At 45.3% G+C, this 25,013-nt stretch overlaps 1 protein-coding gene across 1 annotated transcript; it reads right to left on the bottom strand.

Annotated features, from left to right (window-relative positions):
• Positions 1 to 9,752: 9,752 nt before the first annotated feature.
• LOC144675272 (zinc-binding protein A33-like) lies at positions 9,753 to 23,830 on the bottom strand. The gene is made up of 6 exons (XM_078536133.1): positions 23,384 to 23,830; positions 23,198 to 23,293; positions 22,892 to 23,104; positions 21,545 to 21,567; positions 21,332 to 21,447; positions 9,753 to 10,521 (listed from the first exon to the last, which is right to left on the bottom strand). Exons 1-6 carry the CDS (start codon positions 23,789 to 23,791, stop codon positions 9,944 to 9,946), a joined length of 1,434 nt encoding a protein of 477 aa, XP_078392259.1. The 5' UTR covers positions 23,792 to 23,830; the 3' UTR covers positions 9,753 to 9,943.
• Positions 23,831 to 25,013: the final 1,183 nt, after the last annotated feature.

The raw sequence follows: 25,013 nt of genomic DNA, 5'->3' as shown, positions 1-25,013 counted from the left end.
GGCAGTAACCACCCTGACATTTTGGGTACCTGTCGTATATTCATTGCTTAGGAGGTTACAAACAAGTGCTGCACATAGAGTAAACTACCAACTCCTGGTAATAAAATATATTAACAACTGCTTGGGGGCAGGGGGCAGTCCTCGTCAGGCAGTTGCCTTCCTCAGATCGAAGATCGACCAGGAAAGATGGAGGGAGGCTGGAGAAGAATTCCCCAATACTTCAGCGAGAGAGCAGAATGCTGCTGCCACAAGCTATTGAGATCAACACCCTCTGTACCATCCGTTTGATCATCCTCTGGGATCAGTGATCGGTAAACAGCTCTCACCTGTCACGGTCACATGGTTTTCCTGTCTATTTAGCTGATGCGTCTTCTCTATACCGTTGCTTCTCAATAAATTAATAAACTACCTAAAATTCACTTCTGAGTTCTCAACCAGCTATTTTGGATAACCTGTGACTCCCGAACATTAAAATTTACAACTTGGAAACTTACACAGGAACAAAAACAAAATTCCAAGATAATAACAGACGAGGAAGTTCATTCTGCCCATCTTGATCCATCCATCCGTCTAGAAAGATCTTCATATCTCCGCAATGTGACTGCAAATTGTTTCTTCAATGATTCCAGGTTTTCTGTCTCCATTACTCTATCTGGGACATCACTCCACATGCTGAAGATCCAATAGGGCACAGTTTCAGGCCTCCTGCTGGTGGAGACAAGGTGATTGGGACTGAGTGTTGGGCAGTGACCGACCATCTCGATGCTGTGGCCGTGCTGATATTTCTGGGCGTCCGGTGCAGCCCTGAGTCAGGTAGTCAGCCCATTTGAAATACAAATCAGGGTCAAAAACAATCATTCAGCACAGGAGGCCATTCGGTCCATTGTCCCTGTGTTGCTTTTTAAAGAGAAATCTCATTAGTCACATTTCCCTGTGTTTGCATTGAGTCTCCAATTGTTCCATTTCCCCTATTGACCCAATCACCTTTGAAAGTTATTATTGACTCTGCTTTCATCAGTCTTTCAGACAGTGCATTCCAGATCACAACTTCAGCTCAGTACTGAGGGAACAGTGTCCGTGTTTTAATTCTCCGCTGTCTCTGCCCCCCAATGATTCACGAGGTTATTGAGGTTTGACATAATTTTACAGGAGTCTCTGGAACAGTTGCCACCCGTTTGTTCCACTGCACTGATTAGCCAAACATAACCAAGCAAGACATTGTCACTGGGTTATACTAGATATAGGACCATCTGCACGACCTGTAACTGAGAGCGACACCCGGCAGTTTACAGCTGACAGGAGGCAGGGAGAGGATGTGAATTTATGGGATGGATCAGTTAGTAATTTTTAATCCCACATTGTCAGTGGTCCATCAGCCGGTGGTGAAGTGAAGATGGGAAAGATTCTCTCAATGAAAGTGTGGAGATGGGACATGTTGTTCACATTGTAAAATGACACCTGTCCACCCTCATTGTCCAGGATCAACCCGATGTTCCGGGGTTTCCCACTCGAGGTGAGGGCGGGGGGAGGGGTCGTTGGGGAGGGGCTGACCATATAGTGATCAAGTGGATTTAGCCTAGTATCCCGCCTCAGATTAAGCCTCAATTCTGTCTTCCCGGCAGTCCCAGTCGGGTCATTCCCAGAACCCAACGACTCCTGCCCCCCACCTCCAGCTCCCAGTAATGTCTCCCTGATGTGAATCCCTCTGATTCCAGGACACATGGGGCTGTGCAATTCCTACATTGCAGTGGGAAAAAGCAAACTGGTCGGGTCCTCAGACAGGATGAGCCGGGGATTCTGTGTGTTCGAAACCAGAGTCAGAGAGGCTGGAGCTGGGGGAAAGTTAAAATCACACAGTTTCTCACTGTGTTTTATTCAAACCCTTTCCTTTAAGAAAAGCCCACTCGGGGGAATTCCCGGGAATTCCGGTGTACTTAAATGACTCCAGGTTGGGGTATTGGAATCTGCTCCAATATGGCGTTTTACCCTCCTGGGATCACTCTGACTGTGCAGCCTGGTGAGAGGTGAGTAGGGCCCGGGTCCACATTCTGCTTGATTTTTCACTTTTCCAGCCTCCTGGCCTCCTGCTTCAATCCTGACCTGATACAAGGAATCCTGTGGCTCTCAGCCCCCTGCGGGTCTCAGTGTTGGTAGAGTGAGACCCAGACCTTTAGAAATACACCAGGAAACGGTGTCAAGAGGCTGTGACATGGCGAAGAGACACAATGTCAACCCCGGAGGTATCAGCCCTGATATCCCACATCACCAATCAGTGTGACCGATAAGGGGAGGGGGAAAGATACAGAAGCCAGAGGGAGGGAGAGAAGGGAAAGAGTAGAGTGAAAAAAAGTACAAGAAGTGATTAGGGGAACTATTACAGGAAGGAAAAGAGAACCACAAGAGAGCGGAGAGAATCTAAATTTTAAGAAACTCAGTCGAGTGAATGGAAAGATGAACAGGTCTGCGGAGGAATAACAGCAGCAGCTACTCAATGTGATGGCCCATTGTCAAACCACTACCCTGGATGGAGAAAAGACATTGGTCTCGGGTGAGTGGAGAATGCTGCATTGTGGAAAAGGAAAGGTTCCACTGGGAAGGAAAGACAATGTGTTGGGATGGAGAAGGAGAAAGGGATGGATTAATCTCTTGCTGAATTCCGCCATGCATCGCAGAATAAAATAAATAAAATAAACAAAACATAAATCTGAGTTGACAGAAACTGACTGTCTATATCCAGAAAGCAGAACTTACACTCACGTTGTCATAAACTGCTGATAATTGCCAATTCTCATTGCTGTGGACACACAGATAGAAAGATGGTTTCACAAAAAGGAGAGAACTGGTGAAATGCAAAAAAAAACAATAATTACCAGAACGAACAGGTTACAGCTCCCAGGAGAATGAATAGACTGGCAGAGAGGTGAGCTGGGAAAGGTGTGAAAGGAAAAGCTCAGCAGGTCTGACAGCATCTGTGGTGAGAAAAACAAAGTTAATGTATCCAGTCCGTATGACCTTTCTGCAGGCGGGTAGAGGGCTCTCTGAAGGAGGGTAATACGGAGTTGAAACATTAACTTTGTTTTTCACTCTCCACAGATGCTGTCAGACCCGCTGAGGTTTTCCAGCATTCTCTGTTTGTGTTTCAGATTTCCAGCATCCACAGTATTTTACTTTTATAAAGGTATGAAGGGGTTCAAAAGGATAGAAGCACGTGAGGTGGGGGGAGGGGGGTGGGGGGGAGGGGGGTGCGGTGTGGTATCAAAATTCGACTCTAAATCATAAAATGGTCACTAAGGAATTCAGTAAGAAAGTTAGAATAACTTCTTTACCCAGAGAAAGGTTAGAATGTGGAACTCACTGTCACAGGGAGGGGTTGAAGTGAATAGTATTGACACATTGAAGGGGAATCAGGATAAATCCATGAGGGAGAAAGGTGAGCTGCCTTTTTGAGCCGGGCAGTCCATGTGGTGTAGGTACACCCATGGTGCAGTTAGGGAGGGATTTACAGGATTTTGACCCAGCGGCAGCAAAGGAACGGTGATATATTTCCAAGTCAGGGTGGTGAGTGAGTTGGAGGGGATTTTTCAGGTAGTGGTGTTCCCATCTGTCTGCTGTCCTTGTCCTTCTAAATGGTAGTCGTTGTGGGTTTGGAAGGTGCTGTCGACAGAGCCTTGGTGAATTTGGGTGTGGGGAGGGTCTCTGAAGGAAAAGGGGGACCCCTATAGTCGAGGGAGTCTTGGTGAGTTGCTGCAGTGCATCTTGTACATGGTACACACTGTTAAGACACTTCCCCTCCAAGTCACTTACCTGGCACCTCTCTTTCCCCACCACCACCAGCGAATGACCAATCATGATCAACATCATCGATTAGGACAAGACGTTCCTGGGTGATGTCTGGTGCCAACAGGACAGACTCAGCCTTGTTGGCCTTGTCCACTCAAACACTCAGAATGACCAACCTTGATGGTTACAAGTGGTGGTAAATTCTCATAATACGTGACTCCCCAAAAGGCTTAAACCATCTCCCTAGTGATATACAGCCTGTGCAGTGCAGTTAATCCTGCATTCTGGAGGGCAGGACAGTCCCTGCTGCTGGTGTGAAGGAATGTGGGAAACTTGGTTCATCATTCGCACCGGCCCCTCTCCCGTGGAGAGATACTCTAACGCAGAATGATCCTCCTTTTTTCAGGTGTGGTACCTCCCTTCCCTTCTGGGTGGGTGCAGGTAGCAGAGACCTCCCTGCCTCTAGAGGTCTTCACCTGCACATTCTTCTTCTGAATAAGGAGCCGGATTTGTACTGGAACATCCAGGAAATCCACCTCCAGGTGCTTTTATTCGGACACATCCTTCTTCCATAAGGACGATCCCTCCTTTCCGATGAATGCCTCTGCTATTGATCATGCAGCCTTCCCTCCTGACACAGGGATGGCACCATCCCCTGCCACTTCAGCTTTTTTGCCAGCTGGGCACCAGGAAAGTTACTGTGGACATGCCCTTCCTCCTTACAGGGAAGGCAGTGCAAACCATTCAACTTCCATCAGAAATGGGATGTGGGCCCCTGGGGTAGATTGTACAAACCACACTCTGTTTCCTTCTCCAGCAGCAGCTGGGTAAAGGAGATGAGATGGAGACTAACTTCAATGAGGGCAAGAAGACTCAATGGGCCTCATTTTCCGATCAGCGGTGATACTGTGCGCATCGCTGCTGTCCGCAAAGATCTCTGCACACATTCCCTGTTTGAGGCACTTTCAGCTGGGACTTCCGATCCCGGCTGCAGCAGCAATGGATGAGCACAGACACCAACAGGAAACACCGGCAAAGAGGATACTCCCCCTTTTACTCCATCAGCTGTTGTCCTCAAGTAAGTTTTTAAATGTTTGAAAGGTTTTCAGTAGGTGGGTGAGTGAATAGCTGGGTGGGTGAACACGTGGATGGGTCAGTGGGTCGGTGGTCAGTGGGTGAGTGAGTGGGTGAGTAAGCAAGTGGCTGGGTAGCTGAGCGGGTGTGTGGGTCAGTGGGTGAGTGAGTGAGTCAAGGGGCTGATGGGTGCGTGGGTGAGCAGGCAGGTGTGTGGGTTGATGGGTGGGTGGATGAGCGAGTAAGTGAGTGAATGGGTGGGTGGGTGCGCGAGTGGGTGGGGAGTGAGTGGGTGGTGTATTAGAAAGGGTTATCAGATAGGATATGCTAATGTATGACGTAGATGATGATGGAGCACTGACACTCATCAGACATGTTTTAGACTCTCAAGAGAGAGGTTGGAATCATGCCTAGGAGCTACCTGCCTATTCTGTAACCTGTTTAAATGTAGTACTAATAAACAAGTGTTAATCAGTTACCAGAGTATGTCTACTTTCTGTCTAAGAACCAAGTCCTATGCCTAGAGTCCAAGACAGAAGGACCCAAACTCAGAACATGGTGGCAGTGATGGAGATGTCGATGTAAAAACACACTTTAGTGTTATTGAAGGAACCTCAGAGTGAAGAAACCTTTGAAAGCAGCTCGAGAAATTTTGGTGGAAGAAGGAAGCATCGTGGAGAGGGGTAACAATGACCGTACGTGGTGAGCAATCCCTGCCCTTGCCCCGCCCGTTTGACTGCCTCGAGGGATCGCAGAGGGGCCAGCAGGGGAAGTTATGGAAACACCAATTTCTCTGGTACCAAGCAGCATCAGGGCTTCATGAAAAAGTGGCAAAACCCCAAGTTAGTTCCTTTCTTTATGTGGTAGGTCCAATAGCAGACGATGCCCTCCTAAAGCAGAGTGTACAGAAGTCCACCACAGATCTAAATTGCAATATTAAAGTCTTCTAAACCAAAGCAAAAATTTAGGAATTGGAAGAGCACGTTTTACCCAGCACTCACAATGACCTGGAGAATCGATTGAATTATTCCTAACAACCCAGAACGCCTTGTTAGTTTTTGCAGACATGGGACACTGAAGGATGAGCCAATCCGTGATCACATAATCGGGGGTGTTGGGAATGAGAAGCTCTCTGACTTCCTGCAGAGCAAAGATGATCTTACATTGGATCAAGTGATTCAGAATGTGAGACAGGCCAAGCTTGGAGCATTTAATCGGGCTATAATTCATGGCAACACCAAGGCTACACATGACTCCATGGATTGGGTAGGCCCATGGCTAGCGGCCCCATCTCCCACCTCCCCACATATGAAAGGCCGCCAATCAAACCAAAAGGACAGGAACCCCCACGCTGGTGGCCATTTTGAGATGCTTGCGTTGTGGTGTGAAAACCCAGCATAGACAGCAAGACTGCCCAGCAGGGGGCGTGGAATGCTTCAGTGTGGCAAAACTGGACATTGCAAGTGTTTCTGCTAATCCGGCAATTTTGATCTGTCACGACTCACTGGGGATAGTGCGTTGTCGTGTCAAGCCCCACTGCTGCCCGAGGCGTGACAAATGTGAGAAAGTTTAATCAGACCACCAAATTGCCCCAATTTTACCGAACAGTGTAATTTAAATTAATTTAGATTAACAGAATACGAGCGCCAGGTTTGTAAATTTAACAAGTAAATAACTGTTTATGAAAAAAATTGTTTTTAACCAAGACAAAAGGAAGAGATTTGAATGGCTAACTCTTAACTCTATAACTTTACCCCTTTTTAACCCCCCTACACAAACACAAACACACACACACACACACACATAAGACACACAGAACAAGCATTTGAAGGATGTGGTAAAAACTGTTCAATAACACTAATCCGGAGTACAGGATTAGATGTGTTGATTTTTCTTGAAGTCTTCCAAGTTCCTTGCAGACTTGTATTGCTAACACGAGGTGATCTTTCAGCACTTCCAGTCTGTAGTTTACTGGTTGAAAACCTACTTACTGTCTCTACTCGTGATTTCTCCCCTTTTCTCTTGACAGGGATTTCTCAAAAAACAGGATACGGAGATGTGAGGAATAGCCAGCTAATTACTATGGCAGAATTATGGCCAAAAACACAGGAGAGAGGTTTTTCGGTCTTCCCTCTTAGCAGGTTGGGATCCTCCTCCTGGCTTCTGCTGTCACAAAACCCTGGTCACCTGGTCAGCAGCCAATCAAACGCTGTTGCTAGGCAGTTCTCCCTAAAACCATGACCTTTCCGGCACCATCATTCAACCTGGCACATGCTGTTCCAAGAAGGAGCAACATTGTAGATTTTCTCTTCCTGCTTCAGGGAACATATTTCTTTTAAATAGCAGCCACTGTAGGTTTTTAAAGTCACAGTCCAACCTTAAAGTCACAGTCAAAGAAAAATAAAAAAAATGTTCTTAACAAATCGAAGTCACAAACCAGCAAATATTTACAAAACACATTCCTTCCAAGACATGGAAAGTCGAGGAACCGATGATCCTACACAGTTCCTAGGGGACGTAGATAGTAATCTAGACTACTGGTCAGTTACAGTCTAAGTCCAAGGCTTGAAATTTATAAACTTCAATACCACTTTACTACTGTATACTGCTACTTTAAATTTGATACTGGAGTGGCTGTAAACATGTTAGCAAATGACCTCGACTGGCTTCAGCCAATGACATTTCACCCATCGGACATCAAGTTACAAGGTCCTGGCAGCATTGACCTTCCAATCAGAGGCAGGATTATTGCTCCTCTTAGCTACAAGAGGTGTCAAATCATTGATTCTCTCCATGTCCTTCACAATCAGCGTACGTTCTTATTGAGTGGCGATGATGTCATACTTCTAGGAGTCCGGGAAAAACCAGATGATGCTCATCATTTGAATAACTCACTGTCCTTCAGGCAACAATCCTCAACCTTTTATTTCGAAGCTGTGGAAATTTAGCCTTCAGAAGCTGAGGAAGTTTATACACTCAGCAGTAAGTTCCTTTCTTTCACAGAGACACCATCCACTCGGCCCAGGGTAGAGATTGAAGTTGTGAATCGCTCAGGTCTTCATGAAGTAAGGTCAGAGGTGGCGGATACAGGAGACACTGCAGCAGACGGTGACCATCCCCATGAAGACCCACTGGACCTGAATTGGTTCTTCCTCGAGAGTGATGAGGAAGAATCCCTTGCAGTATTGTGTGATCTCCTGGAGGTTGAGATCCTAAAGGATGATTCATCTTTCTGGCTGTTGGATGCACCTTATGACGTCTCTGTTGTCTTTTTAGAAGAATTGGCTGTGTTTTTGGTGGCTGAGCAGCATTCAGATCTTAGTTCCACTGAATCTATCGATGTATTACCTACTTTATCTCCTATTGTTCATGAAGAATCATCCACAGAGTCCGGCTCAGGTCCATAGAGGATCACACTGTTAGAGAGCTGGTGCCTTCCCAGGGTAAATGTCAGTTGCCACCCACACTTCAGTCGCAGCTGAAAGTCTCCTTCTCTTCAGAGCTGGAGGTCAGCACAGAAGCTGCAGCAGAATCTTTACACTTCTGAAGCTGCAGAACCCTGTACAGCAATCTTGTCCCAAAGTTGATTATCTACAAGGAATTCCTCTCATTACAGAAGATGAGGCTGTCTTGTCTCCATATTCTGAGTAGATCTTACCATTGCCCATAGTGGAACAGCCTCGTACAGAGAGAAGTGTGGCTCTCATACCACTGCCAACAGAAAGTAGACGGCCCTCCTGGAAAATCACTGGGATATCATCTCTTCTTCTTTTCCTGACAGACTTGGTTGTTTTTTCCTTTATTGTCTAAATTCATTGAAATCTCAGATCTTCAAATCCTTTTCAGTCTTTGGTCCAGCAGTCGATGATCCAGCTGTGATAATCTTCCCTGGAGTTGAAGGTCATTCCTCTTCTGAAGGTCCTTCCCAGAGTCCTTCGAGGGAGCAACCAGTTCCTCAGCGTCTCCTCTAGTCCCAGAGGGTCTAAAGCTCAATTCTCTTCAGTTTACTCATTTGAAACAGTCTTTTGTTGCAAAGTCTTTCTTGTCCTTGCCGTTCAGTTATTCCCAAACCGACACTCAGCTTCCCAGCAATGCTGACAGCAATGATGATAGTGTTATCCTATTCTGCAGATGGTGATGTCCTTCCTACCTGATGCAGGAGAAACCTCTTAAGTCTCCAAGCTGTCTTCCATAAGGGTCGGGAATACTGTGGGAGACTGAATCCCCCCAGCACTGTGACCTGGGGAGGGGAAGAGTGGGAGCTGGAGTTGAGCAGAATCTGTGATTGTAAAAAGGGAGTTGCAGAAATGCAATGTAAATAAGTTAAAGACATAGTTTCATGTTGTTGTTAAGAAGTAGGATAATGTACTTGGTGGCGTGGGGCGGTGTAGTATTATGGGTTAACGTGGGTTAACAGATGGAAAATGCTAATATATGATGTAGATGATGATGTAACACTGACACCAGACAGTCATGAATTAGACTCTGAAGCGAGAAGTTGGAATCATGCTTAAGATCTATGTGCCTATACCGTAACATTTTTAGAAGTAGCAATGATAAGCAATTGTTTATTGAAATACAGGCGTTGGTATCAAGGCAAAATACTGCGGATGCTGGAAATCTGAAACGAAAACAAAAAATGCTGGAAAAACTCAAGATGCCTGACAGCATCCGTGGAGAGAGAGACAGAGATAACGTTTCCAGTCCGGTGAGGACTGCTGAGTTTTTCCAGCATTTTTTGTTTTCGTTGGAATCAAGTGTGGCTGCAGAGTGAGAAATGGAAACACAGAAAAAACCCCAGCTACAGACTGGGAAACAGGTGAAGAGATGGAGGGTGGGACTGGGTGGTTTGACTGACTGAAGCAGGGAGTAAATGAAGGAAGGAGACACACAATATGTTTAATTTACATTTTATTTTAATCCTCTGACGTTTATATTTGTATTGGTTTTATTTACAGTCTGATTGGGATTTTACAATTTGGAGATTAAATGACACGTTAAGTGACAACCTGTTGTCAATGGTGGTTTCTAACCTCCAACCCCTGACCTCTGCGCCTGACCCTAATCACGGGGTCAAGTCATTGTGACGTCAACGACGGTGTGCACCCCTGAGGCCCCGCCCCTTTTCCAGATCCGGATCAGAACCGGAGCAGATTCTCAGGAACTGGTTTTCATCCCAGGTCCAGAAGAAAGGATAAAGTTTCTCAGTGAATTTATTCCCAGTGAAGCTGTGGAGATGGGACTTGGTGTCCGCGCTGTAAAATGAAACTGTCCCAGACTCAAAACTGAGATAAACTCCCACCTTCCCGGGGATCTGACCGACAGGGAGACGGGATCCAGGAGAGGAGTTTATATTAAACTGATCCCCATCCCCCCCAATGGCCCAGAATCCAGTCTCCGGGCTCAGACTGACCCAGTCCCTCTCCACAGACTCTGCGGCTACTCCCAGTTTCCAGTCCCGATTCCCCTTCACCTCCACCTCCCAGTAATGTCTCCCCGATGTGAATCCCTCTGATCCCAGGGCACAGGGACAGCGCCAGTCTGTAAACCTCTTCCCGGTGTCAGGGAGACTCCTCCGGGTCCGGGTCCCGGTCCGTCTCAAACTCTTCAGATCCTCAGACACCTCGAGCCCGGGATTCGCTGTTTCCACATCCAGGGTCACAGAGACTGGGAGAGAAAAGCAGAGAATTAGAGACTGACTGGGGATCGGGGGAGAGACTCACTGGGGATCGGGGGAGAGACTCACTGGGGATCGGGGGAGAGACTCACTGGGGATCGGGGGAGAGACTCACTGGGGATCGGGGGAGAGACTCACTGGGGATCGGGGGAGAGACTCACTGGGGATCGGGGGAGAGACTCACTGGGGATCGGGGGAGAGACACTCACTGGGGATCGGGGGAGAGACTCACTGGGGATCGGGCGAGACTCACTGGGGATCGGGGGAGAGACTCACTGGGGATCGGGGGAGAGACACTCACTGGGGATCGGGGGAGAGACTCACTGGGGATCGGGCGAGACTCACTGGGGATCGGGGGAGACTCACTGGGGATCGGGAGAGACTCACTGGGGATCGGGGGAGAGACTCACTGGGGATCGGGGGAGAGACTCACTGGGGATCGGGGGAGAGACTCACTGGGGATCGGGGGAGAGACTCACTGGGGATCGGGGGAGAGACTCACTGGGGATCGGGGGAGAGACTCACTGGGGATCGGGGGAGAGACTCACTGGGGATCGGGGGAGATACTGGGGATCGGTGGAGAGACTCACTGGGGATCGGGGGAGAGACTCACTGGGGATCGGGGGAGAGACTCACTGGGGATCGGGCGAGACTCACTGGGGATCGGGGGAGACTCACTGGGGATCGGGGGAGAGACTCACTGGGGATCGGGGGAGAGACACTCACTGGGGATCGGGGGAGAGACTCACTGGGGATCGGGCGAGACTCACTGGGGATCGGGGGAGACTCACTGGGGATCGGGAGAGACTCACTGGGGATCGGGGGAGAGACTCACTGGGGATCGGGGGAGAGACTCACTGGGGATCGGGCGAGACTCACTGGGGATCGGGGGAGACTCACTTGGGATCGGGGGAGAGACTTTCATCGATTTGACCATTTTTGATTTGTTTTCCTGTTGCTCAACATGAAAAAGAGCCGCCCTGAGGGGCGGAAATGAGAATCTGACAACAGCAGAAAACACTGGGACTTCCACAGAGGGAGGTCACAGCTTCTGGAAATATCAAACATTACACCCACCCTCCTCAGCTCTGTGGGATTGTGTGAGGATAGAAATAAGAAAATGAACAAAAGCTGGAACTGGAGCCTCAATGTTAAAATAAATCCTGTTCCCAGTTTAATGCATCACAAAAGGGATTTACAATATCTGGGATTCAAACACCCACCACGCTGCTGAGCAGATTACTGATTGAGGAAACTCACTCTGTCGGATTGGGGGTATGAGTGTGTCTGTGCGTCGACAAATATTTCTGCAGATCGATGTGCGCTATTTGTGTGTGTGACAGGCGTGTGACTGTGAGTATGGGACTATTTTTATGTGTGTATAAGAATGGTTGCCTGTGTGTGTGATTATGGTATGAAAATTACCCACAAATTACTCCAGCAAATTCCCCACAGGCATGGAGATATTTTACAGAACAGATGGGAAAGTGTTTTGATGGATGGGACACTGACACCAGTACTGGGGACAGAGGAAGCTGTACCATTGGGACAGCCTTCACCTGAACTGCACTGGGACCAGGCTCCTGGTGAATTGTACAAATAGTGCTGCAGTGAGAGCTTTGGAGATCTTGTGACACAGCGGGCAATGCTCCTGCCTCTGAGCCAGAAGCTCCAGGTTCAAGCCGCACTCCAGGACTTGATGCCAAGGAATGTGTGTTCGTAACACAACTGAAAAGGTTGAGGATCAACTTGTAAATCCTGCGAATGGCAGGTGGTAAAAGTGGGAAAGATTCTATGTGATAGAATTAAAATTGGAGCCTTGACCATCACTATTTATAGTTCCAGGCTATAACATGAATGGAGAAGTGCATGTTGCCATAGTGACTCAGCCTCCTTGGCTGGACGAACGATGTGGGTCAGGTTGGTGTGAACAGCACAGTGATCAATCGTCATTCCGGTGGGATGGATTTGGGACCTGTTTCCTTACCCTACGCGTGGTGGAGATTGGGGTGCTGTGGGTCAGACCTGCCTTTGGGCAGAGAACTGAAGAAGAAGGAGACTGAGAGCTTTAAACTAAATAGTGTCGGTGGCTGTGTTCACAAAAGTTTAAAAGGAAGGACAAGGCAATAGTGCCGAGTAATGCTAACAAGATTGTGACAGGAAGGGACAGAGTGTACGAACATAAGAACTAGGAGGAGTGGGTAATTCAGCCCCTCAAGCCTGCCCTGCCATTCATTACGATCATGGCTGATCTCCTTTCGGCCTCAACTCCAATTTCCTGCCCTCTCCCCATAAGCTTTGAATTAATTACCATCTCCTCCTTAAATTTAATCAGCGTCCCAGCATCCACTGCACTCTGAGGCAGTGACTTCCACAGATTCACGACCCTTTGAGAAAAGTAATTCCTCCTCATCTCTGATTTAAATCTACCACCCCTTAGCCTAAAACTATGACCTCTTATTCTAGAATGCCCTACAAGGGGAACCATCCACTCCATGTCTACTTTGTCTATCCCCTTTAGCATCTTATACACCTTAATTAGATCTCCTCTCATACTTCTAAACTCTAGCGAGTATAGGCCTAAATTGCTCAATCTCTCCTCATAAGACAAGCCCCACATCTCTGGAATCTATCTAGTAAACCTCCTCTGAACCACCTCCAGTACAACTACATCCTTCCTGAAGTAAGGGGACCAAAACTGTGCACAGAACTCCAGGTGCGGTCTCACCAATGCCTTGTACAGTTGCAACAACACTTCCCTATTTTTATACTCTTTTCCTTTAGCAATAAATGCCAAAATTCCACTTGCCTTCCCTATTACCTGCTGTACCTGCATACTAGCTTTCAGCAATTCATGCACGAGGACCTCCAGATCCCTCTGCACTGAAGCAATCTGAAGTTTCTATCCATATAAATAATAAATCGCATTTTTATTCTTCTGACAAAAATGGATAACCTCACACTTATTCACGTTAAACTGCATCTGCCAAATTTTGGCACATTCACCTAACCTGTCCATATCCATTTGTAAATTTCTTATTTCTTCATTGCAACTTACTTTCCCACCTATTTTGGTGTCATCTGCAAACATAACAGTGCAACAGCAAATAAGGTCAGAGGAGGGAAAATTGTAATAAGTACAAAATGATCTTTATCAGAATGCACACAGCTTTCATAAGGAGATGGATCAATTGATAACATAAATAGGAATAAATGAGTGTGATATGATCTCCATTACAGAGTCATGGCTGCAAAGTGTCTCCGACTGGGACCTAAATATGCAAGGATGTATGACATTTTGGAAGAACAGGAAGTAAGGAATGGAGGTGGGTAGCTCTGATAATAAAGGATGAGATCAGTGCAGTCGTGAGAAATGACTTTCGTTTAGAGGATCAAAATATAGCATTAGTTTGGGTGGAGATTAGAAATAGTAAAGGAAAGAAGTCACTGGTGGAATGCTTCTTGGCCTCCTGAAAGTAGCTACACTGTAAGATAGAGTATCAGTCAATAAATAATGGAGACCTGTAAGAAAGAGATGGCAATAAACGTGGGAAATTTTCATCTTCAAATATATTGAAAAAATCAAACTGGCAATGGTGGACTGGGGCATGAGTTTCTGCTGTATTTGAGAATGTTTCTTTGAACAATATGTTCTGGACCCAACTAGGGCACAGGCTATTTTAGACGTGGTAATAAGTGTTTATACAGGGTTAATTAATGACCTGATAGTAAAGGATCAATTTGGTAAGAGTGATCGTAACATGATAGAATTTCACATTCAAGGTGAGAAGACAATTAAAGACAATTACAAGATTATGACGACAGAGTTAGCTAAGGTGAAACAGGAAAATAGGTTAAAAGGTTAGACAGTAGAGAAAAAGTGGCAGATATGTAAGGATATATTTCATAACTCTCAAGAAGCTATTATTCTATTAAGAAAGAAAGAGTACATGGAAAGGATACACTGTTCGTGGATAACAATGGAAGTTCAGGATGATATCAAATTGAAAGAAAAGATGTACAATGCTGCAAAGATTAGTGGTAGCCCAGAATATTGGGATTTTTTTAGAAACCAGAAAAGGATGACAACAATGGTAATAAAAAGGGACAAATTAGAGTGTGAGAGAAAACTAGCAAGGAATATGAAAACAAACAGTGAAAGCTTCTACAGTAATATAAAAAGGGAGAGAGTATCTAAGGTTAGGGTTGTTCCCTTAGAGGGTGAGACTGGGAAAGAAGGAAATAGCAGAGACTTTGAACTTGTATTTTGTATCAGTCTTCACAGTAGAAGACAAAAAAGCATCCCAAGAATAGCAGAAAACCCAGGGTGGGCGGTGGGGGTGAGGGAGCTAGGAACTTAAAACAATCACAATCACTAGAGACAAGGTACTAGGAAAACTATTGGGACTAAAAGGTTGACAGTTCCCCTGGACCTAAGGCCTGCACCCTAGCATTTTAAAGGAAGTAGCTGCAGAGATAGTGGATGCATTGACTGTCATCTTCCAAAATTTCCATGATTGTGGAAAGGTCCCAGTGGATTGGAAAACTACAAATGTCACATCACCATTCAAGGACGGAGGGTAACAGAAAGCAAGAGACTGTAGGTCAGTTAGTCCAACGTCTCTCATTGGGAAAGTGCCAGAATCCATTATTAAGGAGGTAGATGCAGGGCATTTAGAAAATGATCACACAATCAGGCAGAGTCAACATGGTTATGTGAAAAAGAAAATGTGTTAAACAAATCTACTGGAGTACTTTGGAGGTGTAACAAGAGAAACCAGTAGAAATAGTACATTTGGATTTCCGAAAAATATTTGACAAGGTGCACAAAATTAGAGCACATGGTATTGCGCATGATATATTAGAATGGATAGAGGATTAGCTCATTAACACGAAACAGAGAGCTGGGATGAATGGGTCACTTTCAGGTTGGCAAACTGTAACTAATGGAGAATCACAGGGATCAGTGTTATGGCCTCAAATATTTATGATCTACGTTAATGACTTGTATGAAGTGACTGACTGCATTGTCGCCAAATTTGCTGATGCTACAAGGTTAAGGAGGAAAACAAGCTGTGAGGAGGTTACAAAGTATGCAAATTGACATATGGAGTGATTGAGTGTAAAAATATGGCAGATGGAGTACAATGTGGAAAATATAAGGTCACCCTCTTTGACAGGAAGAATAGAAAAGTAAAATATTATTCACATGGAGAGGCGCTGCACAATGTTGCAGCACAGGAGGATTTGAGTGTCCTTGTACATGAATCAGAAAAAGTTAGCATGCGAGTACAGCAAGAAATTAAGAAGGCAAATGGAATGTTGGTCTTTAGTAAAGGGGATTGGAGTATAAAAATATGGAAATCTGGCTACAATTCTACAGGACATTGGTGACACTGCACCTGAAGTACTGTGTAAAGTTTTGGTCTCATTACTTAATAAATAATATATTTATATTGGAAGCAGTTCCGAAATGTTTACTAAGCTGATTCCTGGGATGAAGGGGTTGTCTTATGAGGAAACCTTGAGCAGGTTGGGTCAATACCTTTGTAGTTTAGAAAAATCTGAGTTGAAGTTATTGGAAAGTATCACATTCTAAGGGGATTTGAAAGGGTCGATGCTGAGAGGATGTTTCCCCCATTGGGGAAATCTAGAACCAGCTCGCAGAGTTTAAAAATAAGGGGTCTCCCATTTAAAATGGTGATGAGGAGGAATTTCTTCTGGATCGGATGCATCCCAGGTCACTGATGGAAGAAAAGGTGGAAATTGTGGATCCTCTGCCCACAATCTTCCAATCCTCCTTGGATCGACAGGAGGTACCAGAGGACTGCAGGATTGCAAATGTTACGCATTGTTTTAAAAAAGGGAGGAGGGGTAAACCCGACAATTACAGGCCAGTCAATCCATCATCGGATGCGGGAAAACTTGTAGAGACAAATATCTGAGAGAATGATTTGGCCTTTGTAAAAGTATGCGATTAAAATTAAAATACATAAACACACAAATAAATAATAAAGTCAGTATGGATTTGATAAAGGCAAACATCTTGATTGTGTTCTTGATGAAGTAGTGAAGAGGTTTGATGAGGGGAGTGCGATCGATGTGTTTAACGACTTACAGAAGGCATTTCACAATGTCCCACATGAGACTTGTCAGCAATATTAAAACTCATGGAATTAAAAGGAATGGATGTAAATTTGACTAAGAGACGGAAAGCAGAAAATAGCGGTGAACAGTTGTTTTTCAGACCGGGGTGTTGTGTTCTCCAGGAGTCGGTATTAGGATCATTGATCTTTTTGCTATATATGCTAATAAACTGAACTTGGGGTATTCAGGGTCCAATTTAAAAGTTTGAAGATGATTGAAAACTCACAAATGTAGGAAACAATGAAAAGGATAGTAACAGGCTTCAGGAAGACAGGGATAGACAGTGAAATGGGCAGACACAGGGCAAATGAAATTTAACACATGTTAGGTTATACATTTTGGTCGGAAAAATGAGATCAGACAATAAGAACAAAGTGGTACAATTTTAAAGGAGGTGAAGGAACTAAGAGACCTGGGTGTATATACTCAAATCTTTAAAGGTGCCGGGGAACGTTGAGATGACTGTTAATAAAAACTTGGCTTTACTATTTGAGGAATAGAGTGAAAAACAAGCAGATTGTTTTAAAATTTAATGAGCCACTGGTTAGGCCTCAGCTGAAGCACTGTGTTCCATTCTGGAAGGATTTCAAGGCATTAGAGAGGGTGCAGAGGAGACTGACAAGAATGTTCCAATAATGAGGACTTCATTTATATGGACAGATGGAGAAACTGAGGTTGTTCTCCTTTTCCAGAGAAGGTTAAGTGGAGATTTGATAGAAGTGCTCAAAATCATGAATGCTTTTGATAGAGTAAATGAGGAGAAAATGTTTCTGGGGGGAGAAGGTTTGGTAACCAGAGGACCTGATTTAAGGTGATTGACAGAAGAAGCAGAGGCGATATGAGGAAATATTTTACTTTTACGCAGTGAGTTGTGACCTGGAATACACTGTTGAAAATAGAGTGGAAACAGATTCAACAGGAACATTGCAAAAAGAATTGGATTAAATACTTGCAGGGAAAGGTTTATAGGACTATGGGGATGATGGAACTGTATAAAACGCTGGTTAGGCCACAGCTGAAATTTTGTGCACAGTTATGGTCACCACGTTACTGGAAGAAAATAATTACTCTGGAGAAGTGCAGAGGAGATTTACAAGATTATTGCCAGGGCTTGAAAACTGCAGCTACGAAGAGAGATTGGATAGGTTAGGATTGCTTCCCTTAGAATAGAGGAGGATAAGGGGTTACCTAATTTGAGGTGTAAAAAATTATGAGGGGCCTAGATAGTGTAGACAGGAAAGACTTGAAAGACTAGAGCTGAGGGATCAATTACCAGGGGGCATAGATTTAAGGTGATTAGCAGAAAGATTAGAAGGGACATGACGAAAACATTTTTCACCCAGAGGGTGATGAGCATCTGGAATTCACTGCCTAAGTTGGTGGTTGAGGCTGAAATGCACAACTCATTTAAAATATATCTGGATCTGTATCCGAAGTACTGTAACCTGCAAGGTTATGGACCAGATGCTGGAAGGTGGGATGATAATGAGCAGCTAGTTTCTTTTCTCTTTTTTGGTTGGCACAGAGAGGATGGGCTGAATGGCCTCTTTTTGCACTGAAACTTTTCTTTGGTTCTAAGGGAAAGAGGAGGGAAGTGGATAATTGGATAGCTCCACCAAAGAGACATCACAGGAACAATGGGCCGAATGATCTCCTCCTTCTGCGTGACAACTTTTTATGGTCACAAAATATAAACATTTTTATTAAGACTCATTCTGTATCTGTGATTAATCTGGTTTGAAATCCCTGAAAATATCATAAAAATGAACTAAAACATTGATTAGTTTCACTGGTTTACATTCATCACTTCCTTAGCAAATTAAATATTTTTAATATTTGGAGGTTTTAAACCTGCCTATCAGAGCCGGTTCATCTATAAAAGTGAGCTCAATTTGAAGGTCCTCCTTAAACATGTACCAGGCTCATTATTCTGATCAGGGATCATGGCCAGATTTGTGCGGAGGGCAAATTTCCAGAACAATAATTTTCAAAGCCGCATTTAAGATAGCGGTACTCCATTTAGACAGCCCACTCCTTCCAAAAGCAAAAAAACACCTGGACACAGCAAAGCGACATCACCATGTTTACAGATCATCAACAAAATGATATCCATGCATTGCAACAAATATATTCTTAGTAACCTTTGACAGCACCTTAGGCAGCACCTTCCAAACCCACAGCCGCTACCATTTAGAAGGACAAGGGCAGCAGATACATGGGAACACCACCGCCTGGATGTTCCCCTCCAAGCCATTCACCATCCTGACTTGGAAATATATCATCGTTCCTTCACTGTCGCTGGATCAAAATCCTGGAACTTCCTTCCTAACAGCTTTGTACGTGTACCTACGCCACAAGGACCTCAGTGGTTCAAGAAGGCAGCTCACCACCGCCTTCTCAAGGGCAATTAGGGATAGGCAATATATGCTGGCCTAGCCAGCGAGACCCACATCCCCATGAATGAATGAACTAAAACATTTCTGAGACTAGCTTTATGTTCCCAATTTGTTCATTGAACTTAAATTCCACCAGCGGGCACGGTGGGATTTGAACCCATGTCCCCACAGCATTAGAATGGGCTTGAGGATTACTAGTCTCATGAAATGGACCACGACACTAACATCTGCCACTGCTGCTGCTGTTGTACTTAGATTTCCAGAAGGCATTTCACAAGGTATTTCAAAGGTTACTGTACAAGATGAGACTACATGGTGTCGAGGGTAACATACGAGACTAGAACTGAGGCATGCAGTTTAAAAATAAGGGGTCTCCTGTTTACGACAGACATCTCATCTAAAGAGAGCAGTGGAGGCAGGGTCATTGAATATTTTTAAGGCAGAGGTAGATAGATTCTTGACGAATAAGGGATTCAAAGGGGGTAGGCAGGAATGTAGAGTTGAGGCCATAAGGACCGAAATCAGATCAGCCATGATCTTATTGAATGGCAAAGCAGGTTCAATGGGCCAAATGGCCTACTCCTGCTCCTAATTCGTATGTTAGTATATATGTAATTTCCAGCCTCATTTTACATTCCTGGTCCATCTCTAACTCTTCCCTTCACTCCTTTGACTTCTCTGTCTCCATTTCTGGGAATAAGATATCCACTAATATTCACGACAAGCTCATTGACTCCGACAGCTAACTTGATTACATTCCCTCAAACCCTGTTTGCTGTACGACTCTACTCCATTCTCCCAGTTACTCCATCTCCATCACATCTGTTTGAACCTTGAGTGCTAGGACTCCCGATTTGTCTGCCTTTTTCCTCAGCCGAGGACTCTCCCCACCATGGTTGACATGATCCTCCACCATGTCCGATCTACTTCACACACGTCTGCTCTCACCCCTTTCCCTCCCACTCATAGCTATGATAGGGTACCCATTGTCCTCACCTTCCATCCACGAACATCTGTATTCAGTAGATCATCCTCCACCATTTCCCCCACTTTCAGCCTGATTCCATCACCAAACACAACATCCCCTGCCCTCCCCTTTCAGGATTCTGAAGACACCGCTCCCTCTGTGATACACTGATCCGCTCCTCGGTCACCCCCAATACCCCCTCCCTTTCCTGCAGCATCTTTCTATCCAAGCACAGGAGATGCAACACCTGCCATTTCACCTCCTCTATTCTCATCATCCAAGGCTCCAAACACTCCATCCAAGTGAAAGTGATTTAGCTGTGCTTCTTACAAAACAGTATTCAGTCCACAAACATGACCCCGAGCTTCCTGCCGCTTGACATTTTGCTCCCACTCTGACCTTTCCATCCGCGGCCTCCTGCAGTGTTGTAATTTATCTCAAGAGAAGCTCGAGGAACAGCAGCTTATCATTCGACTCAGCACTCTGCAGCCTTCTCACCTCAACACTGAATTCAACAATTTTAGATTAGATCCTCTGCTTACATTTTGATTTAGGTTCTCTTTCTCCGGTGTGTTTTTTACATTTCTTTCTTTATTCCATTACTTTTCATTCAGACCGCTGCTATCCAGCCATTCACACATCATCCAGCCACAGATTTTGATCCTTTACTTTATCCACTACCACTCCCTTTGGCTTTTGTACTCTGAAACTTTTCATCATTTAATCTCTGCTGTCCTCCACCCTGTCACAAACCTTGCCTTTTGACATTGTTAAGCCCCAAACCGCCCCTTTTGGCTTTCTTTACATTCCTAATTTTCTTCAGCTCTGAATCATTGATCTGAAATGTTAACACTGCTCTTTTCTCCAAAGATGCGAGGGGGACTGAAAGCCCTGCCATTGCTACCAAACTCCCTGTCCCACGAAGCCCCTCCAGCCATCACTGACCTGTCTGCCGGGGTCCATCCTTGATCCTAGGCCTCAGGCTGGTGTCGTACTGGCAGCAGCCATCGCCCCTCTGACTGGCCGTCAGCACTCAGCGAGTGTGATTCCGCCCCCATGCTCCTTGATCTGGGGGAAGGCCCGCTGCTGTCCTGTCAAATGTCTGAGTGGCTTTTGATGTGACTGGCCTTCCCTAAAAGAGGCAGCACCAGGCTCTCCCTGACATTCCACCCAGCGGCTGAGACCCCCCTCGCCTCCATTAAATACCACCCACTATCTATGATATTTGTATACATAATGATTCAAATTATAGGATATAAATCAGGATAAAGGAAATTATCTGAGTTTTACCAGGGTTAATGGCATTCATCATTTCTCCCCACATTGGACACGGGAAAGGTCCGTTGAATTTTTCGATAGACAGGACATCATCTGCCAGTGACAGCTCTTTATATTCATTGCAAATCCTGTCGGTATTAAACAGTTGATTACAAATTGACCATAAACACTTGCCTGAGTAATTTTACCAACTTGCACTGAGTTTCGCTAAAGTTCATGTCCTACCTCCTCTTCTGAGATGCTTCCTCCTGAAATAAACAAAACACAAATCTGAGTTGACCGAGATTGACTGTCTATGTCCAGAAAGCAGGAATGACACTCACATTGTCACAAGCTGCTGAGAATTGTCAATTCCCATTGCTGCAGACATGGAAAAGGAAGATGCTATACAAAGAATATCGGAGCACAGGAGAAAGTATAAAAAAGTTTACAAGAACTGATAGGGTTCAAGTAACAGCAAAGATTGATCCACTTTACTCTAGAAAAGAGAAGACCTGATAGAGATCTTTAAAATTATGAAAGGGGTCGATTCGATCGATTCAGTGAAGATGTTTCCATGAGATGGGAGTCCAAAAATAGGGGCTATAAATATAATATAGTTACAAATAAATCCAATGAGGAGTTCAGGAGAAACTTCTTTACCAGGAAAGTGATGAGAATGCGGAACTCACTGTCTCACCGAGCCATCGGGTGGAATTTAACGTGGGTATTGATGGTCTCGTCCACCAGCTGCTGAGCTGGCAAGGACCCCACGCCACCTGCTTTTGGGAAGACCTGTCACATTAAATGGCAATCAGGCTCTTCATTGGGCAGCGGTGGGCCTTCCCTGGGATGAAGAAATGTCGGGATAAACGTCCCGCCTACTGAGAGCTGCCGGCCAATCAGAGGCTGGCACCTCTTCATTGCTCAGAAACACCACTGGGGAGGGACCTGATCCACAGGCGAGTGATGGATGGAATGGGGTCACGGGTTCGGAGTCGCCGGCAAGAGCGGAGTGGGGGAGCTTGGCTGCATGTGCAGTGGGATAGCTCTCAGTGACCCCTACCCACCTCACGATGTTGGGACCCTCAGTCAGGCACTGAGTGCTTTTGAACGTGGGACCCCCCTGAGAAACACAGCAGCAACCCGGACAGGATTTATTTATTGAGCTTCCCTCATGGTGAGTTCCCTGCCTGCTGCTGGGTGAATACCAGCGGCAGTGAGAACAGACCTTTAAGTGAACACTAATTGTCCACTTCAGGGGCTCAACAGGCAGTGGGAAGGCAGTTCACCAGCCTTCCTGGTATGGATTTAAGGAGGTCAGAGGCTGAACGGGGGCAGGGTACCCACCCATCATCCACCCCCCTCCTATCCCTCCCATCACCAAACTCGCCTCAGTGGGAGCACATTAAATTCCGCCCACTGAGGCAAACATTGCAGATATATTTAAGCGGAAGCTGGATAAGCACATGAGGGGGAAAGGAGCAGAAGGATATATTGACAGGGGGAATGAAGTAGGATGGGAGGAGGCTCGTGTGGATCATGCTGTGACTGTGCACTTTCACTGAACTAAACTGAAATATAATCCCTCACCTTCAGAAATATCACTCCGTCCTTTTGTTCCAACAGTTTTTCCAACTGTGAGAGTTTCTCCTGAATAGAATTTAAATTCTCCTGAATTTCACGAAGGTTTCCCTCCATTGTTTGTAGAATTTTTCCCTCTTCTTCCCTGAGATCTCGGATTAAACGCTGCTCCTTCTCAGTGAACTCGGATGTGATGTGGGTCTGCAGACTGCTCGACTGTACCTAGAAGAGGAAACGTTAAAAATAATATTTCTATGTAATACAAACAACAAAATAATGAATTAAATTTGGAAGCTCAGCACAGGGAGACTTTACTCTAATTTGGGAAATTTTCTGTTTCTGTCGCTGCTCCATTTCTAGAACCGCCGATTTCTTCTGTGTGAGAGAATCGAAGGAAGATTTCACCCGATCCTGGGATTGGGAGAGAAAATCAGAAAATAAAAGTGTGAGACCATGAAAATGTGATCAAATAACCAGGTCATCAAATCTGTTCCCTTTTACCTTGTAGATTCCAACAGCTTCTTTAATCGGCAGGAAGCGGTGCTCTCTGTGTTCCCGCGAATCTCTACAAATCACACAGATCAATTTCTTGTCAGTTTCACAAAACAGCTTCAGTTCTTCCTCATGTTCCTCACAGTGAAATTTACTTTCCTTCTCTTTCGGATTCACCTTTAATTTTCGAGCTTTTTCAGCCAAATTCGCTAAGGCCCGATTTATTCTGAGGTTTCTTTCCGGAAACTCCTCTCTACATTCCGGGCAGAAATTTATTTCCTTTTCCCAACACTGGGTGATACAGGAGCGGCAGAAGTTGTGTTCACACTCCAGTAAAACCGGATCGGTGAAGAAATCAAGACAAATGGGACAAATTGCCTCCTCGGCCAAACTCTCCTCCGGCTGTCTGGAAGCCATGTTCACACTCAGCACTTCCTGATTCAAACCACTTTCAGTTTCAATGTTCCTGCGCTGCTGCTGAACACATTCAGTTCGGTAATTCCCTCAGGACTTTCACTGCAATACACAGGAATTATTAAGATAAAAGCAAAACACTGCGGATGCTGGAAATCTGAAGCAAAAACAAAAATCACTGTCAAAACTCAGCAGGTCTGACAACATCTGTGGAGAGGAAGTCAGAGGTAACGTTTCTCGAGTCCAGATGACTCGAGTCTGGACTCGAAACGTTAACTCTGTCTTTCTGTCCACACATGCTGCCAGAACTGCTGAGTTTTTCCAGCAATTTTTGTTTTTGTCTCAAGGAATTATTGTTATTTGCTGCTCCAGGTCCCGCCCACTCTGAGACCTAAAGACAAAACCCAGAGCAGAATGAAGAATAAACAGGGAATAATTGAACCCAGGCGATGAGAGCGAAGGACCGATGGTAGTTGGGGGTGGGTGGAGAGAGGATGGGAGGAAGTGGGGATTTTGTCCTGTGAGTGACTGGCAGATGCTGCTCTCCTTCATATACTTCTGTCTCAAAGCAGCACCAGGCATGGATGACCAAGGTGTGTTTTACTTTATGGGAAACACAAACTGAAACATATTGTCCAGCTCCTCCTGACCTCTCCCTTTAAATCCACGATGATTCTCTCAATCGTCACTTTGGTGGTCTCACCATTTAACTGAAGTCCCTCATCCCTGGTCGCATTCTGGTAAATCTGCCCTTGCAACATCCCTTTGGCCTTGTCAGCCTTCCCAAAGTGCGGTGCCCAGATTTGGCTGTAACTTCGGCGGAAGAGCAGTGGAAATCCTGCCGGTGTCGTTTACACCATTTCTCCGGGGTCGCTGCAGGTTCCCAGTAAATACAGTGGACGGTCTAGAGAATCCACCCATGGAAATTCAACCTCAAGTTTTTTAAATCAAACTCTACAGACTATCACAATTCTCCCTTAGATTGTATCTTCCTCCCCCGGTGACGGGGAGAGGTAGGGGTTAAGGTGATATGAGGTATCCATGAGATCCAGTGTCCTTCACTTCAATGTGCAACACATTTTCACTGCGCCGTGTAACTGAATTCACAAACTGAAAGCGGATCCAGTGTCAGCATCAAGAAATTCTAGATCAGTGATCAGACAGGATCTCCACAATGTACCATAGATCCAGCATCAGTGCACGACACCATGACTGCCCAGTGTGA

The sequence above is a fragment of the Cetorhinus maximus genome, unplaced genomic scaffold (assembly GCF_964194155.1).
Source record: "Cetorhinus maximus unplaced genomic scaffold, sCetMax3.hap1.1 HAP1_SCAFFOLD_922, whole genome shotgun sequence".
Classification (NCBI taxonomy): domain Eukaryota; kingdom Metazoa; phylum Chordata; class Chondrichthyes; order Lamniformes; family Cetorhinidae; genus Cetorhinus; species Cetorhinus maximus.
This window is presented reverse-complemented; position numbering and strand designations above follow the sequence as displayed.

Bases quoted from the DNA above. Each gene is read 5' to 3' on its own strand.
- LOC144675272 (XM_078536133.1), bottom strand. From the start codon at position 23,791: ATGGCTTCCAGACAGCCGGAGGAGAGTTTGGCCGAGGAGGCAATTTGT. The intron at 21,568-22,891 runs GTGAGGGATTAT...TGTTTATTTCAG, and splicing joins ACGGAGTGATATTTCTGAAG to GAGGAAGCATCTCAGAAGAG. The intron at 10,522-21,331 runs GTAAAACTCAGA...TTTCTCTCCCAG, and splicing joins GATGAATGCCATTAACCCTG to TCTCTGTGACCCTGGATGTG.